The 18678-nt window shown below is 41.8% G+C and overlaps 3 protein-coding genes across 3 annotated transcripts in view; all 3 read right to left on the bottom strand.

The window, feature by feature from the left end:
- Positions 1-13004, bottom strand: part of LOC128731808 (E3 ubiquitin-protein ligase TRIM33) — a 32911-nt gene extending 19907 nt beyond the window's left edge. The window contains exons 1-2 of the mRNA XM_053824950.1: positions 12987-13004; positions 11410-11905 (exon numbers count right to left, since the gene is read on the bottom strand). Coding sequence (XP_053680925.1) covers positions 11410-11556 — 147 coding nt within the window. The 5' untranslated portion in view covers positions 11557-11905; positions 12987-13004. The remainder of the gene's footprint in view (positions 1-11409; positions 11906-12986) is intronic.
- An 803-nt stretch (positions 13005-13807) lies between these two features.
- Positions 13808-14482, bottom strand: LOC128721850 (DNA polymerase zeta subunit 2). The gene is made up of 2 exons (XM_053815650.1): positions 14464-14482; positions 13808-14394 (listed from the first exon to the last, which is right to left on the bottom strand). Exons 1-2 carry the CDS (start codon positions 14480-14482, stop codon positions 13808-13810), a joined length of 606 nt encoding a protein of 201 aa, XP_053671625.1.
- A 338-nt stretch (positions 14483-14820) lies between these two features.
- LOC128731809 (peroxiredoxin-5, mitochondrial) lies at positions 14821-18596 on the bottom strand. Its single transcript, XM_053824951.1, has 2 exons — positions 18443-18596; positions 14821-16084 (listed from the first exon to the last, which is right to left on the bottom strand). The coding sequence occupies exons 1-2, from the start codon at positions 18569-18571 to the stop codon at positions 15626-15628; spliced, it is 588 nt and encodes a 195-aa protein (XP_053680926.1). The 5' UTR covers positions 18572-18596; the 3' UTR covers positions 14821-15625.
- Between the last annotated feature and the right edge of the window lie 82 nt (positions 18597-18678).

Below are 18678 nucleotides of genomic sequence, written 5' to 3'. Positions count from 1 at the left end.
AGCTTCCCTTTTTTTATTTTTTACTACGCATCCATCTCCATCACGTTCGTGGAACGTGAAACGGATGCCATGGTAATGCGGAAACGGTTCGCTTCCCGGGGAGGGAAGTTTCATGGAATATAGTTCTTCTTGTTTAAATTTTACCGCATTTTTCTGCGAACTCCACGCCGGAGCGGTGCTGGTCTGCTGACTCGGCAGCGCCAGCACAGCGATCGAATACACGCTTTTTCCTTGCCGCTTTGGAAGTGTTGCAAGTTTTGGCGCGCCAGCCCTCGGTAATGGTCGATTTTCCCATTATTCAGCAAATAGTATGAGGCGTCCGGACGGGCCATCGTTAATTACGCGCGCACAAGCTGATTGCCATTTGTGTGCTGGTAGTGCTGGTTGGGAAGAAGAAGACGCGAACCTTTCGGACAGGCTCCTGCGCGCGCTTCAACGTTAGTTTAGTGGTATTTTTCGCTCTCTCTCTCTCTCTCTCGCTCTCTTTCTCTCTCTCGATATTTCCTCTGCCGGCTTCTGCTTTTTTAATTTGTTTTACATCCCACAGTACGATGTCCATGGGGGCGAGAATTTCAAAATTATTTTGCAACGGATCATTAGCTGATAATCAACTTACTTTCGCCCCGCTTAAGCATATATTTAAAACAATTAGGCACGTACCGAGTTCACGCCCATGCCTTGCGAATAATGATAGTGTTGTGAGTGACAGAGCAAAAAAAATTGTTCAAAATGATTACAAAAATTCCCAGCAATTAATTTTTCCAACTTACGGACACTAACGACCATTGAGCATCACAACAAAAACATAATAATTAGGCCGCAACGCTTGGCTATAACACAAAAAGAGTTGCTTTCATCCAACGTTTTGGTATTACTATAACAAAAACGATAACACTAAAATGTTGAAACAAACGCAAAAACAATTCCCCCTTTCATCTAACATGTTGTAATGAACAACCAGAGAAGAGAAAGCAACGTCGTACATCTGGCAACGTTGCTTCTCGGCGAAGTATTCTGCTTTCCCCTCAGGCATTTATTTAATGCATCAAAAAAACTCTCTATCCCGCTCACTTGTTCTCTCTTCTATCCGTCAATGATGCAGACGAATTCCACACCGCACAGTTGTCACATGGGAAATGTGCCGCCCTGTGGAATGAAACTTTTGTTCAACTTGCCATAAATCAACTACTGTTGCGCACAACCACCAGCTCTCTGATCAACAAACGATTGACGTTTTGTGATTGACTTTAGATTGCTTTTAATCCGCCGCCTGTCCGGTCTTGCGAACCAATACCACACCAGTATGGGAGGAAAATGTACATTTGCTACGTTGCCATATTTTCCGTAGCCGTGCCTCTCGTGGTTTCCCATTTTCGTTCGAAGATTGAATTATATTTAGCTAAAATTGGACCACAAAATGTTTGAAATCAGTACAAAATAAGAGTAAACAAACAAACAGTGCATGAAATTATTAATGAAAATACATAACATTCATAAACATGCAATAGATTCTAGAATAAATCCATAATTTAAGGAAAAAAGATGGCATTTTGAGCAGATAAATGTTTATCCAAAACCTTTCCAAAGTCTCAGTGAAGCCGATCATCTTTCACGCAATACACTTCACCACAAAAACGCAATCTTGCCTTGCACGAGACGATTTTCTTCTCATCTCTTTCGTGGCTTTGACTTGATGTATTTTTAGCATCGTACGAAATATCAGAGTCGAAATTAAGGTAAAATGAAATGTGAGAGCTTGTAGTGGAGGCAATAACTCTTGCAGCAGCTGCCAAACATTATTGAAATATCGCTTTTACAATATGCATTTCATACATTTTACAAACATATACCAAAACGAAAATTCATACTTACAGACATTCGATATGATTGTAAAAATCCCATTTGAGTGTATTGCAAGCATCTTACCTGAAAGAAATAAAACACAATAATCTTAAATTCGAAATTTTAAATAATAAGAGGTTTGAAGTTAAGTGTGGATATTAAAGCGAAACAGTAAAACTTCAAAGTGGAAACTGCACAACAGCCAAGCCAGCATTCCGTTTTGGTATGAGTCTGAGCAAGGGCACTAAAAACATAAATTTAATTAGCCAGTTCCGCGTTTCCTCGACTGCTTCTGGCAGTTACCATCACCATTCTTCAATCGCAACAGCATACGAGCGAACGAAGCTAACAAAAATATGACGAGGATGAGGATCGAGCTTGAAAGCCATGAAATCTGTATTTGCAATCGACAAACTCTGTTCGTTATATTTTTCTACTTAGTTTTTTCCTCAAGACAGACGCATCAAGATACAACCCCTGTTGTGTGTATTTTTTTATATTGCCCCTATAAATACTCACTCTTTTCCGGTGCGTATCTTCAAAATCATCCATGAAGCATGACAACACATTGGACATCATTTTTCTGGATTTTGAACGGCGTCACACAAAGTACGAACCTCATTCAATTTCATCGAAGGATAAACGAAAATGTAAATTAGCTTGAAAAATGTAAATGCAAAATAGTTACTATTTAAGATGGAAGAAGATTGGGTTTCATTTTCAACCTTAGAAAAGACTGGAAAAATATACATAAAACGATAATTTGGCAATTCACGAGGTTTTTATCATTAACTTATATTACGCAATGAATAGCAAATAAAAAAAACTATTCAATCGCTGAGTGTAGCATTCCGTTTTTCATGGGTATTTGGAACAACCATTCTCAAGGGTATTCCTTCTTTTTACGAAGAGCTACTTGAATAGCATGTTGGGAATGGTAAAAGAAAAAAATCACATTTACACGCGCTTCGACCATAACTCGACGAAGCTCGTCTAAACGGACGCAAAGATTCGGCTCTTGTGAGACCATTCATTGCCCTCTACAATACTCAAATGATGGCTGCGAAGAATTATCAAAATATAGCTCGAAATCCTTGAAATGTAATCGACTCATTCTATTCACGGAGTGAGTGGTAAGCGAAGAGCTGTTTAAAGAATGTGCATGAACTAGCACATTCAAGTGCACAGACAAAGAGAATATTGTGTGGTTTTACAATATGAACATGCTCGCACGAAAAACACATTGTGTGAGCACAAATTGACAGAAGGTAAACGAACATCGTAATATTACAACTTTCATATGATTTTAGGTTATGCTTAGGAAGGAACGGCAGTATAAGGATACGCTGCAGACGTATGGTAAGTTATAATGGATTTAAATGATAACGATAAGGAAACTTCATCCGTTGTGGCTTCTTTCTATAAAAAAAGTATGCAGAAACTCGAGAAGCTAGCAGGAAACGCACTACTATCAAAAGACAGGGAAACAAAAAAAGCCATTTCCGGAGGAAAGATAATATTTTCTTATCATGCTCAACTTTTACTCCATTCTTAAACGCGGCACTGTGGAGTTTTCTTTATGGCTTCCGGTTTTGAACAATCACAACCCCGTCATCGTTGGAAAGTTTTGCAAAGTTGAGCTATCGGTCACTGCCATCAGAATAGCATTGCTTCCATAAGCGCTCTTCATACTCTCCCTCTCTCTCTCTCTCTCTCTCTCTCTCTCTCTCTTTCTCTTTGCAAAAGGATATGCAATGGTATTTTAGCTGCAAGGACGAGAAGAAAAATAATGTCCTTTACAGAACAGCGCAGCAATGATGGAATATAAAACACCGTTCATTAATTTGATATACTTATTTGAGTTTAAAGTAAATTGAGTTAAAAGAATATGAAAGCATTTTTTACAATTGGAGTGACTAGTTTATATAATAATGCTTTTACAATATATTGAATTCGTCTTTTATTTTCAAAATTCTATTGTTAATTGGGCTCGCTACACAAACCATTCTTTGCCAAAGTTACATACGCACCTAAATAAAAGCACACTAAAGGAAAGAATCATAAAGAAAAGCACAATAAAGTTAAGTTGAATATAATTTAGCTATGCAACTATTACAATTTTTCCAACCTACCTTATCATGAACTAATAATTCTCATTGCAGTGCATAATTTACCCGAGAAAAGATTTATCATTTCCATTATGTTGCTAATACAGCAAAAATAAAAAAATTGCCATGGCAGATTGATCGGTTGCACATCTATCAACATGATTTTGCGCTTGCACAATCACAGATTGATTGGAATGATGAAGCAAAATTTTGCTTCGCGCATCTCACGAAAAGACAATTTACCAACGATCAATTCCACTGAATTGTATGTTAGCATTCTTATTCACGGACAGACATTGATTGATTTTTTTTCACTCAATGCTCCCCAGTTTCGTGAAGCCCGTTAGAAATAATGTATAACATTTAATTATTTTTGCAATGGTGCAAAACTATTAAAACTTCTTGTGTAATTTTGTTAATATTAGTTGAATAAACTTCCAAATATTTTTTTTAATTTCCATCTAAAATTATCTTTAAACTTATCATTTATCACTTTGTTGTATTCAATATATAAGCTATGGCTCACTATGAATGATTCATTTAATACATTCCTCGAGATATTCTCGAGATAGGTACAACAGCACATCAGGCACCAGAGACCTCATCGCCTTGTGCACCAGATAATGGAGCATAAAAATGATATCAAAATGTCTAAATAAATGCCTGCATACCATCACGGCAGTAATCTAGCAGCAGCGCTGCCTGTAACAAGAGTGCTATCATTGATCCATTATTAATCCTGAATAGCAGCCGGTTATGTTGTTACTTCCGTTTCGATCCTCCAACTTTATCCCACGAGGTGCTAGTGCACGAGTTTATTGCAATGGTTTGCACCAACCGTGCCGCTACTCGTGTATGCTGCGACGTAATACTATCGTTGGACACTAGTGCGGGAACACGAACAGCTGCTGCTCTGGGTTGTCACAAGTAGCAAGCGGACGTGCAAAGCAATAACGTTGAAAAAGGATTACCATGACACACAAACGAGCAAAGAGCCGGTGACCGGTGCGACCGAATGATAAATTAAAAGTAAATAATGAAAAAACAATCTTCTGCTTCGTAAAATTCAGCGCTTCACCATGACATGTTGATGGTGTTTGCTTACTTTTTTTCATACTATTTGTAAACTAGTGATGTTTCGCAACTGCTTTAGTGTTCACAATTGCCGGTGCAATTTTAGGGTGTGCAATTTCGGCACTATACCGAATGTACTTTTAAAGCCAAGCCATAATTATGATTTTATAAATAAGTTCCTTGTAAATCCAATTTTCTCTCTGCGATTATGAAGTTATTTAAAGGATTTAAGATGGCAATCAATCGTAAATTGTTCATACTGAGGAAATGCTTCGTTGATAATCAAGGAGCGATTTGAACGATTTACAAAACTATGTATGTGATATGGGAAAACCCACAGTTGAGCAATTTTTAAACATGAATTCAAATTCCAAGTCGCAAGGATCCAGTTCATGGTAATGGGACATTGGATGCACATCCAATTGGGGTTTCGTGTGCGCAATGAAGTCGCAAGTTACACTCTCATAATTGAATGATTCAAAAGTTGCAACTTGAAGAAAACTTCCGATAAACTAGTTCCGCTTCGATTCGCTCGACTAATGGAAATTCCATCCATTCCGGTTTGCAACCGAACCCCCGATCAGTAACTCTCATTGACAACACAGTTGACAGTTCGCGTTTGCGAAACTTTACCCAACATTGGAGCATACATTCGGGCCCGCTGTCGCATTCGTGGAATTGACATCCTTTGTCAGATTTTGTGCAGCATCCAAACTTCGAATGGAACATCCCAGAAGCGCCCAACGGAGCAACTTTTAACAACCAAGGTAGCGTACAAAATACCAAACCAATCATCATAATGTACGTGTTTTGTTTGTTGTTTGCCGATGTTTGCTGATTTCAAATCCACTGCCGTTGTTTTGTTTAACGAGTTTTAGTTGTTTCTTTTCTGGAGGGGAACCGCATAACAAAGCCCATTTTTGGGAACGGTGGAATGGCTGTTAGCTGTACCGCAGCCATTCCTCTGACAACTCACATCCTTCTGCAGAATGTGTGCAAAATCCGCACTTCCATCCATTTTACGATGAAGAGATAGATATATAGATAGAGAAAGAGAGACAGAGAGAGAGAGAGAACAAGAGCTTTTGGAATTGAATTCCGTGCTGCTTTTTACACACGACACAGCTACCCATTGATCAGATTTTGGTAATTTATTCATGCGGAAAGCGTAATGACCGCTTTCATTCGCTTTCCGAACAAATTTACCATGCCACACGCCATTGTGCGCCGGCATAAAAATCCTTATTGCACACCAGCCACCGAGAGAGGAACGGGATAGCGACCCGTGTTGTTATGCTAACGATATTACGTCTGCAGCGGTATATTTTAATTTGGAATGTTATCCTTTCATATGCAGCGGCGAGCCAGGGCAGGAGATAAATAGGCTGCCGCGACTGAAGGACACATCGGAAAGCCCGGTGCCTATCTCCGCGTATGTATAGACATCACCACACTCACCCTACTATCCTTCCTCAGCGCAGGCAACCGCGGGGTGCTACTCATATCCATCCCGCCCAAAAAGGGTTGACACGGATTTGTTTTTCTTATAAATATAGCGAACTCCTGGATTTGCGAAGCGGGCCATTTTAATCCGTATGGAAATTCCCGAAATTAATTTCACCGGTTAGCAGCTTTCAGTTTGACTGTGTTGTAGATTGTTTATATTTATGCTTTCAGGTTGTGCCAGCAATCGAATTTGCACATGGGAGGGGATATTCCCAGAAGTTTTACATTTGAATAAATATATTTATATTTTCGTACACACTAAACTAAAATCAATAAAACCGTCGCGTAGCTTTGGCTGACATGCTAGCTTAAAATGGCCTTGATGGTAGCATTTCACGTGAAAAATTCCTCAGCCAGATCGCAGAAAGGATCACTGTGCATTGTTATTGCACAAAAGAATGCACAAACGACAACGCAAAACGCAAAAACAGCAACGCATAATAAAACGAAATGTGTACATGTGTATGCCAAAAATGCCAGAGCAAAATGTTTGAGCTCATAACATGTCGGTGATTTTTATCACAAAATCCCTCGCATTCATTGCCTCATAGATAAGCCCATGCTTCGAGCCGCGTACCAGACGACGATTTATCGTGATTACATTCGAATAAATACCACCAGCTCCGGTATTATAACGATGCGAAACGTAATGCACCAGAGAGCTAGTTGCACGATGCAACATTCGTTCCGAGGGTGAATCGATCACCCGGCCCAATTTTTTCACTAACACTTTGCTGGCACATGAATGGCACAAACATGTGTGCGAACCCGAATATGGTCCAGGCGACCTACAAAAAGCGAAGCAATTTATCCCAATCCGATCGCCGCGATAGTCTCCGGAACCAGACGAACAAGAACGGGATGCCGCCGATAATATCGTTAAAACCCCGTCGTATCATCCAATAACGTTTATGGGCTGGGTATGTACTATAGCGAATGGTGGTTGTTTTTTTTACTACTCCTTTTCTAGAAGGCCATCCGTGATGCTGCATACGAATAGGTCGTTTATGGATATTTTATCCTCAACTTTAGCTTCCATTTTACAAACGATAGTATTCCGTGCACCGCATTTCTGTCAGCTCGTTAGCTTTAACGATAATGATCGGTTGAAATTGGTAGTGTTGAGGATTGCAGAAACGGCAACTATAAAACATTTGCACTTAGTAACAACCATATAATTCGTATGCTAGTAACATTTTGCAAGCATGTTTGTTAGGATGGCGACATATAAACTGCTAGATATTTATTATGATTTTTAGGAATAATCAAATTCAAATATCAATAAGAGGAGAAAGCCAAAAAATATTTTACTCAAAAATTGTTGAAAACAGAAATAACATCCACAAATGAAATAAATTTTCTCCATGATGGTATAATAAGTAAAATTACAAGCTAAACAACTGATAAAAACATGAATCATTTCATATGACTGTGAAATTTTTATTTATGCAGTATGTTTATCGATTTGTTTCGTTCTCCATTATCCAGAAAGAACTTTTTTGCCTTTCCTTCTATTAATTTTGACGTTGACGAAACGTGGTATCGATTATGTTGCGGTTGACGGCATTATCGTCTTCAACCAAGGGCCTGCCTATACCACCGTATGCAGCTGAGCGCAACACGTAATACTATGCACCATCTCGATGGTACTAAACAAACAAACACCGTAAAATAAAAAGAATAAACAATACACATCGTGATACGCAGTGTGAATTTTGGCGAGCTGGTGCGAAACTATACCTTCCATCAATTAAAACCCTGCTAAATAAATATCAACCTAGATGATAAACGAAATAACATGCAGAACCCGAGGGTATTCGCGTGCAAGAGAAGAGCCATTGAGAATGATTCACAATTAACAGCGTCGAGCATAAAACCCGCTCATTAACACACAAACGATCAAAATACATCACAATCCAGTATTACAAGCAAATTCAGCATAAATGAAAAACAACAGCTTATGCACACCCAAGCCGTACTATTAGCTGTATGTGTGTGGCACATCATTCAACTGGTGTTATTCTATGTACCCCAAATTATCAGGACTTCGTGGAAACCGTTCATTCGTACCATCTCGTATGTCGCCAGTGATCTGGATACAATGTACGAGCAACGAGAAATTAAGCCCGAACCACCGTGTATATGATTCGTTTTGGTAGAAATTTTAACGCAACAACATCAGCTTCGTCTTGCGTTGCAGCCCCCCTTAATTATGCGGCATGCAACGGACAACACAAAAGATTATGCCTCCGAAATTCCCTTGCCGAAAACATAGTGGCATATCAGATTCTACCTGACGAACGGGACATATTTTACATTTCATCAGCCATCAGTATCATCCCTTCTCCCTTCCCAAAAGTGCATCAGTAAATGGTGATTGTTGGGCAAGTATTCAAAATATCGGCAGGAAAATAACGCCAGTGTTTTTCGCATAGCATTTTGGATCAACATTTCGACCGGGTTGTCTACTCACGATACTGCCGTCTACTGGCGATTGTACCACCGATGATTTCACAACAATGCAGCTCATTGAATGTTTTCGATAGAATTTGGCATTATTTGCATGTTGAACAAGCAACGATCTGATGTTACCTACCCACCCCGACCGTCACGTGTATTGAACCGTTGGAAATAAGGGATTTAAGGTTGCACAAAAAAACGTGATTTTCGCATCATGCATAACCAAACCTGACAAGAGAAACCGAGCTGTTATTATAAATCCCCTGCGAATTTGATATCCCACCAAAGAAGAAATATGAAAAGCATACCTATAAGGTTCAAACAAAAAATCGCGCAAAAGGATAATTTTCTTAGCTTCATAAATGTATGCGAGTTATGGGAGATTTCCAAAACAAAAATATCAATGCTTTGATTTCCATATGAAATCAAAATCCCATGAGAAGTTTGCATTTTACAATTGAAAACCTACGAAATTACACGCGCGAAAAATTCGTTCGAAGCAACGCACACCGTCAAGAGATTTTTCTGCCAATTTTCCGGAAGACGAGCCCCGGAAGGAGGCTTCAAGGTTGTGAATGGCGAACAGCTGACAATGACAATGTCACCACCGACCGGTGTGTGGCACGCGAGTAGGCATCGCGTGCCTGGCACACTAACACAAAGCTTGGCATTTTACACCGATAGCCGCTTCGTAGTACGAGCGGGGTTTCTGCGTCTCCCCGCACATTTTTGCGGTATCGTCCCCTTCAACTCCTGGAGGGTAAACGGGCAGCGATGGGAATAACGTACGCCTGCACAAGAGCTGCCCTGCAGCATCTGAGATGGTAGAAAGGGAAAGCCACTTCGAATGAAGTGAGCAAGGTTAAGCATCAAGGTGGTGGCGAGAAGAACAAGAAAAAAAGCATAGAAGCTGAAATGGAACTCCGCCAAAAGAGCGAGTCCTTTTGGAGCATTTCAAGCTAGTTGAATCTGTCCTGATATGTATATATATATAAAAATATGAGTATGTATGTGTTTGTTTTGATGTTACAACAAGGACATAGCTATAGGGGCGAATTTGAGAGGCGCTTTTGATTCGTATTATCATAGGAAAGATGTGAAAAAGCTGAACAACTATCTGCAGCCTCAACTTCAAACCACATTAATTAAATATGCATAATTTACATATTTTCACTGCGAACGCAAACATAATGAAAAGACAAAAATATCTTTCCATGATTCGTGGGAAACGAATACAAAAGCTTTTCGCTGAACAATGTGGCGCTTTCCAATACAAAGGCTGGGCGCCTCCACTGCCGTTGGGTAGCACGGAAAACCCTTTTAAATGCAGACTCATCTGATTACATCAATTTATACAAAAGAGCTCTACTGATATACGCACATAGATGAGTATTTCATATGATTACGTAAAGTGAATTAAAAAATGTTCTCTCTGAACATTGGATCAACAAAATTATTCGCACGAAATTGCAAAATGAACGCAAATTGCAAAATGAACGTTGATAGTGAACACAAAAACCATGAAAAAGCACCACTTCAGCATTTTTATACATACAATAATTGAAAACCAAAGTGCGACGAGATGAAAGTGCACATTTTGATGAAAGTAGTACTGTTTTCAACATTAAGCTTTGCCGGGTATTATAAGCACCCGAATCCACACCGATAACACAACGATCCGGACATGTTTAATGCATTTATGCTGCGCTACTTGAGCCGCCATAATTACATTACATTTCAGCACGACATTCGCCCCCACGAATACGATCCCGATTAAGCCTATTTCACACAATGCCGACGAGACCCTAACCAAAACTCTCCCCAAAAGGGAGACGGCGGAAAATGAGGCAAGGAACGGTTTAAATTATCTTCATTTTGCTTTGTGCCATTATTTTTCCTGTCTTATAACCCTTTTTAACCATACCACACCGGGTGCGGTAGGGGCGAGAGGTGTGGGAGCGAAACAAAAATGATAATAATTTAATTTTGTTCCATTGTTGAAAGCCTCTCATGTTTCACCTTTCGCTGGATGAACAACAAACAAAAAAAATCTCGCACACATGACGCGACAGAAAATTAATTATTATCAAAATTACAAATTTCAGACCTATTTCCCTCACAAATCAGACAAAAAGTGGGAACATTTTAGGTACGTACAACATGCACAAATATTACACAAAACGCTTCCGTATCCCGTTGAAGTAACACTAATAATGCCGCCAACTTTTCCCAATTTTCAAAACGTTACGGACAGAAAGCAATTAGAGCGTACACCTGCCGTAAAGCTCACAACATCAAACAAAGATGATGTATATTAATGATGCCGATAGCATATAAATCGGTGATTAAAACAACGACGCAACTTTCGATTGCGGGAAGCCGGGAATGATGCCGTTTTGCCTAAACTAACGATAATTACCTTATTTTCCACACTGTCGCACAGATTTCCCTTCTCGGTGGCATCGAACAGCTCCTGTTTGATGTTTTCCGGCAGCAGTGGAAGGAAATCGTTCATCGTATCCGAAAGGTCGTCCGAATCCATGTTGCCAGTTGCTGCCGCTGCCATGTAGGTGCACAGCCAACGGTGAAAACGGGGAACACACGACGACCAAATCCGGCCAGGAGTCAAACAGTACCGACTACTCGACCTGATGCAGATTCACGCAAATACACAAAACCGCCGTACTTGCCGCCATACGATTCACTTCATTTTTTCTTCACTTTTCACTCTTTTTTGTTGTTGCTGTTGTTGTTTCACTGCTAACCACTAACCACCACAGGTCACACCAACTCGACCCTTTCGCTGGCAGTTGACCTTGGCCTCTGGATGGGCGCTGCGCGACAGTAAGGGCACGTATAGCCCTCCGTCAACCAAGTAGCTGTTTGCCGGTGGTAATCCCAACCTTTCACCTCCGCTAGCGAGTAGAGAAAAACAAAAGCGGACACACATTCAACTTACTTTCACTCGTCTCGAAGGAAACTCCCCTTCCAACGAGGTGGTGGGTGAGTTTAGATGGAAAATGGAGAGAAAACTATCGCGGCCTGTTTTCGCAAGAAAATGCAACATATACGCAAACACAAGCGAACCCCTGCCCCCTGCATGCACACGGACACGCGAGACGTATTTGCTTTCCAGCGGTGACACTTTCTCGGCATTAAATTTTCCTATAACCTAAACTGTACTCTTCTGCACAACACCTACGTCAACACGGACGAATTCTCGTACCCTTTTTTGCTGCCTTCCTTTGGTCGCGCGGGTTGATCCTTACCTATCCCACACAGCTGCAGATTCTTCTTTTTTTTTGACGGTACATTCCCAAGGAGAGCAGCTTTTGCGCTCGTGCTGCCAAATTCAGCAACACGCGATGGACTCCCTGCCGCGAGGAAGGAAGGCGTACAAGTCACAGACCGATGATAGCGGCGCTTGCTATGTTGCCATTCTCATTTTACACACACTCTCTTGCTCGCTCACGCGCACGCTCTTTTTCTCTTTTTCACGCTCGGTCAACGACGGGCAACGGCAAGCATGGCAACACTGCGCGAGTCAAAAATGCGACCGACGCACAATGGTGCCGATTGTTGTTGTGCTATTTCGCCGCCGGCACCAACAGCAACAAAGCTTAGGCGCAACACCGCCACTGATGCTGGTTAATTTACAACACCGGAGTGTGTTCCCGCAGCGATTTTTGTCAGGCTATCTGCACGACACTCACAAACACACACTGCGGTTCGCTTTCGCTGCGTGCGCGCGATCTAAACTTACCACCGCAGGGCGCGCGAGAGATTATTCAAGGAAAATGGCCGCCCAGTCGCGAGCTATTGGGATGTTTTTCGGGCGACCAGCGGAAGCACATGCAGAACGCCGCTGGAAATATCACTACGCGTTCGCGGCAGCACCGGGTGCTCGTGAATATCGTGTTGAGGAAAAAACTGTAAGTCAGCTGCCCGTGCCCGAGTATTTACGCAACGCCAGGTTGCACGCACTACCGCACTAACCTATTTGTTGAGCTTTTCACTGTTTTCACGCCATCGGATGATAAATTAGTCGTCCGCCGGAGCGTGTTTTATTTTCGGGTTTCGCAGGAAACAGGGATTGACCCGTAGAACACAGTTTGCTGTCGGCGTTTCTCGTTGATATTACACACAGCGTCAGATGATTCCCTCTTGAACCACAATTCGTTGATATAACTTTTTTACGTACGTTTTGCAGCAAAATACAGTTCGTTGCGCGAAGTTTCAGATTGTCACCTGCGTATCCCAGGAATGGTAAAACAATAGTGAAACTTTGTTGTCTTGCGCGTCGTTTATGAGAGTGACAGTAGTACAAACCCTCTATGAGGGAGCCTTTACATTCGACGAGATCGAGAGCACGAGACAAAATGCCACGAGATTATACCGAGATCGTCGGTCATGCTTTTAAAAATGGTCGCTACAAACAAATATTTTCACAATGTAGCACATTAAATAGAATCAAATATTTTATTTTAATTTATCGTAATTTAATACATACAACATGTTACATGAGAATTAGTTTTCAGGTGGAAAATCCAAAAGTAATTTTTACTTTCTCGACAATGTATCTCGTCCTAATAAGAATTGTAATACATTCGAACATGTAGGTTTACATGTTGCTGCTCAGTTCTTCCCCATTTTGGGCATGGTTATTCACCACTCCAATCTCACCATTGTTGACATTTGTTAACCAGGGCTGCTTCTTGGACCAAGGAATAGATTTTAAAACAAGCGAATTACTCTTAGCTAAACAAACAAACATACATAAAAACAATTCAATTTATTGAACGTTGAACCATTAAAAATCAGGCACTGTATTCTTCGACGAACACATTTACTCCAACACGCGACGTCTGCAACACTGGTAAAAGCTCGATTTTGGCCATTTCATTTGCTGTTGAAACAATGCTTTCTTTAACAAACGGAAAGTTTTGTAATCTAGGATCGGTTCCAATCTTAACAAAAGCTGATTCGGTAGTGTGTAGCACTATTTTAAACTTAACATCGGATTCCTCCGGCAAGTCTTTCAAATCCTTCATTCGAGCATCTAAGGAAAGTAACGATTTACGGAGTTCTTCCTCAAAAACGCGCATGTTTTCGTCTTCCTCTAGCCGCATATGCGAGTAATTTAATTTGAAAACATAACTTTCCATAGGATGGCTCTGGTCCTGGTAAACAATAACCTCTAGTTTGGAAACTTTGCGTTCGCTTAATAACTCTCGGACAGCTTGCAACGTGTTCGCTATATAAACATTGAGGTTCTTATAGATTGAAATGTACACCGGAATGTTATACGCCTTGCGAATGCGAAACAATGCTTCAGGATAAAGTTTGCGCTTGTACAGAATCGAATTGATATAAATTTCCATCATCTCTATAACAACGTCAATCTCTGAAAGAAAAGAAATCGATCAAAGCAACTACTGTACAATAGGTAAACAAATCAAAGTTAGTGTTTTACCGCGCTTCTCTGACGCCATTTGGTCGGGATATTTGCGTTATACTCCTTGGATAGGAGCGTAGTGATGTGCATTTCGTTTTTACTAAACAAGAGCAGTTCTATCCTCAACAGGTCGGATTAGTTGCACTTTCGTTGGATTATAACTGCCAGTACAAAATTTAAATTGAAATTCCTTCTCTTTTTTTGTTATTCCAAAAATGACTGTACATGATACTTATTTGATTAGCGGAGAAAGTATTGTAAGCTGAGCTAACGTTCTTTTAACAACAGCTGCAATAAAAACGCTGACTTCGAGCTGTAGCTTTTCGGATGTAGTCAGATAAAAATCTTCGATATCAAATCTTTTTTTTTGTAGTGGAACTATTTTGCTTAGCAAATTGTGAAGTATATTCCATTCCATTTTTAAATTCAATGAATCGCTGCACAACCCATTCCCTCACAAGCCCTGCGTGTCGTGTACTGTACTGATAATCTTCCCATATCTCCCCATTTCCTTTCAATGATTCTTGCAGGAATTGACTTCGTAAAGCACATTCACATTTCCTACGGGTCACGTATCGCAGCTTCCCAAATTCCACAACGAAAGCTAGAATTGGGAAGTTGCGTCGTGGTGCGTAACGGACGATGGTGGAGATTTTTGTGGCACTAATTCCTATTTCTTATGTATCCAACTAGTTATTGTTCTCGGGATGCGCTCGACACGTGATCCAGTGTTTTGTTACACGACAACGAGCGGAGTAGATTTTGATATATTTCTTCTCCCCATTCTCAGCAATTATCATGCTACAGATTCCAAAAGGTATAATATATATTGATGTAGAATCGTGACTGTGATGTTCATTAACAACTAGCAAAAAGAGAACTACGAGGCATTCGGCACACAGCGATACGTGCTATAAGTGATTTAGAATTTTGACCACAGTGAATTAACTCTCTACTCTCTACGAGTGGTTGCGCGTGTACTGCTCCCCATCTGGGATTAGGCATCGATACCTTTCCTAGATTTGATGCTTTGTGTGTGTTCTGTGTGTTAGCAATGATCGTTAATTGTTGGGAGATTAAGAGCAAAAAGGTACTAGGCTTCAAACCCGGTATACGTAATATTGCTATAGATTGCGAGAAAACGGTGCAGACGGATGGCGATGAACGGGCATCGGCCAGCTTACAGCTTGATTTTGTCGGCCAACGAACACGACAGGCCCGTACCGTCCGGTTCGACGTTGAGCGACTTCACGACGCCATCCTCCAGCACCATCGAGTAGCGCTTCGAGCGAAGCCCACCAAGAGGCGGCAGATCGGCTCCCAGTTCCAGTGCCTTCGTAAAGGCAGCTGCCGGATCGGCCAGCATACGCACCTTACCGCTGGCATTGTGCTGCTTGCCCCAGGCCGACATGACGAACGGATCGTTGACGGACACGCACACAATCTCGGTCGCACCGGATGACTTCAGATCGCTCGCCTTATCGACGTAGCCGGGCAGATGCGTCTTGGAGCAGCCGGGCGTGAAGGCGCCCGGAACGGCGAACAGGATCACCTTCTTGCCAGCGCACAGATCCGCCATGTTTACCTTGTTTGCGGGCGAATCCTCGAACAGATCGACCGACGGTATTTTATCACCTTCCTGTTTCGCCATCATCATCATCATCATCATCGTCGTCGTCCATCCAGCGTTGTTGATGTTCGTTTGCGTAGTTAATGGAAAAAGCACGACAAAGAAAAGCAAAAGAACACACAAATTAAAAGCCATCAGCAAAGCAACCAAACGCACGCACCCACCCACAGGCAATGCGGTTTAAAACCAAAGCAAATATAGCAGCGTCCAAGCGGGAGTAAACGAGCGTATCGATTTGTTGCGAATCGCATACCCTCGGCTTATCGCCCATTCTGCCGCTGAAAACGAGGCTACCACACGGAAAAGGTCTCAAAGGTCCTTCGGAGGATCCTATGAAATATAGATTTCTGTCTTGTGCCCACTAACCAAAGCAATCATCTACATATTAGTCACCGTCCTTTTCTCCTAAGGCCTTAAGCAGGCAGGGGCCCGAGAATCGACGACTGGAGCTAAATGAAGTGATACATATTTTATCACATACACCCCCAGGTCCCGAAAGGATACGACCCGATAGGGCGACGAGGGGTCTTCATTTGAGCAAATGGTTATTTTTGGGAAACAATGCAAACCAACGACGGACTATTTTAATCATACAAACTTGTTTCAGATATTAATATCATAGTCTCATAAACCGCTTGTTACATCCAATTTTATGCCAGACAAGGCCACTATGGGATGCTTTCGAATTCCCTTTATTCAAGTGCCTTCGAGGGGCGTCCTCTCTACTCGAGTGGCTCTGGGGAGTGCGCTTAAATATGTATGGCAGACGAGATTTGATTGTTCTTCCAATAGCTGCAAGTCATTAGAGTCCATAAAAGGCAACAAAAATGAGCATGAAACATTAAACGGTAATGTCTGCAATCTAGACGTGGCTGTAAGGAGCTTCGTGACGATGAAAATAACTGAAAAGGAAGAGCAAATCCGACCCCGTAAATTGTTGGGTCAAATGTACCCTTCTCGAGCGCTCTGATTTTCGAAACGGAACGCCAAAATCAGCGAGTATTTAAAACAAAATCAAACCTCAAAGTGGCAGGAACAAAACCCGTATCCTTCGCATAACCGCAAACCAAACGCTCAATTTTGCACAGGAACGCTCGAAGCCGAGGATGCGTTCCTAAACTCAATTAAAAGCTTCCTACGAAAACAGTGCCCAGTTGTGTGGTTTGGTTTCTCCTGGAAGGTAAAGTTATTCCAGTCGAGTTATCCTTCACCAAACCGCTTCTCGTTGCTTACCGAAATCCCGTCCGAGCGAGAAAACGTAGGCTTCGGTTGCGGTGAACCGTAGCCTGAATCAACAAATAGTATCCACGTACCGTCCCGCACGACAAGGGTGAAGTGGTCCATGAAAGAGCCATAATAAAGGAACGACGTTGGTTCTATTTACCGATTCAACAACCGGAATGAGGGGGTTAAATAACTGCAAAAGCCGGGCGGGTATATGTGGCTCGTAAGATAATACTGGCTCTTCTTTCGTGCTGGGGAATGTTGCACAAATTGCGTAAATAAAAAAAAATACCACAAGCGGCCTGCGCCCATACAATATTCAGCCTGAAAGGATAACAACGTCCCTCGGGCCAAAATATCGTTGACAGAGGAACTAGGACGTGCACACTCTCGCATCCATCTACCTTTTTTTCATGCTCAATGTGCTGGAAAACTCTGCCGCTCGTTCGCTGGTGGGTTTATTATTTTCAAATGGTGTACACAAAATTGGCTTTCTAGCTGAGCCCACCCAATTGAATCAACGGTGCGAAACGGGGCACAGGTGTTCAAATGCCGGCTCGTTACCTGCTGAGAACAGCAGGGACGTGACGATAAATAACGCGGCACGGATACGCGCCGCCCTTCTGCCGGCTCGTTAGTATCGATCGCAAGGATACGTGCGAATTGATATACCACCTGTCCTACAATTTCCGCTGCCCCTGCTTCGAGAACGTGCTGGAAGCAAAAGGGTGCAGCAACCGGATGGCAAAACGTACAACAGGGAACTGTGGGGGGTTTACACCAGCTAGCATAAATGCAAATGCATAAGTCGCTTCCGTGATTTGCGGTCTTTGGAGAGCGCATGGTGATGAAGCAATATTGATAATGATAACATCCACAACTCAAGCTAGTTATGTAAAAATGCGACTTCACCCGTCCATGCATCTCAGAGCCAGTCGGATCTGATCCTTAGGAATATTACTGGGTGTGGGATTAAGCACCATTGGTGATATTAACCAATTAAACAGGAACTGTACCCAAGATGGGATAAAATATTGTCAGCCTCATTATTCACGCTGTGTTTCATAATCACCGGAAGACAAGTGGCCAAGTTCAGGGGCAACCCAAAGCGGTGTTAGTGCTAGCGCAGTTTCGCACACTTACCTTGATTTGCACCATTTTCGTCGAGTGGAACGAGGCAACAGAGTTCAGCAACAACGGACTGTATTTTTTACGTAATGTTGAGATTACGCTACTATTGGCAAAACAATAAGCACCGCGCTGCATTTGCATGTAAACAATTCAACGAACAAAGTGATGGCACAAATCGTTACGACTCTCAGCCGAGGGCCAGCTCAAATGTTCTTTAACCTAGTGGTGGGCGAACCGGTTCGAAATGT

The sequence above is a fragment of the Anopheles nili genome, chromosome 2, assembly GCF_943737925.1.
Source record: "Anopheles nili chromosome 2, idAnoNiliSN_F5_01, whole genome shotgun sequence".
Classification (NCBI taxonomy): Eukaryota; Metazoa; Arthropoda; class Insecta; order Diptera; family Culicidae; genus Anopheles; species Anopheles nili.
Note: the sequence above shows the minus strand (reverse complement) of the source record. Positions and strands in the feature narration are given on the sequence as shown.

Bases quoted from the DNA above. Each gene is read 5' to 3' on its own strand.
- LOC128731809 (XM_053824951.1), bottom strand. From the start codon at position 18,571: ATGCAAATGCAGCGCGGTGCTTATTGTTTTGCCAATAGTAGCGTAATC. The intron at 16,085-18,442 runs GTAAGTGTGCGA...ATGGCGAAACAG, and splicing joins CGAAAATGGTGCAAATCAAG to GAAGGTGATAAAATACCGTC.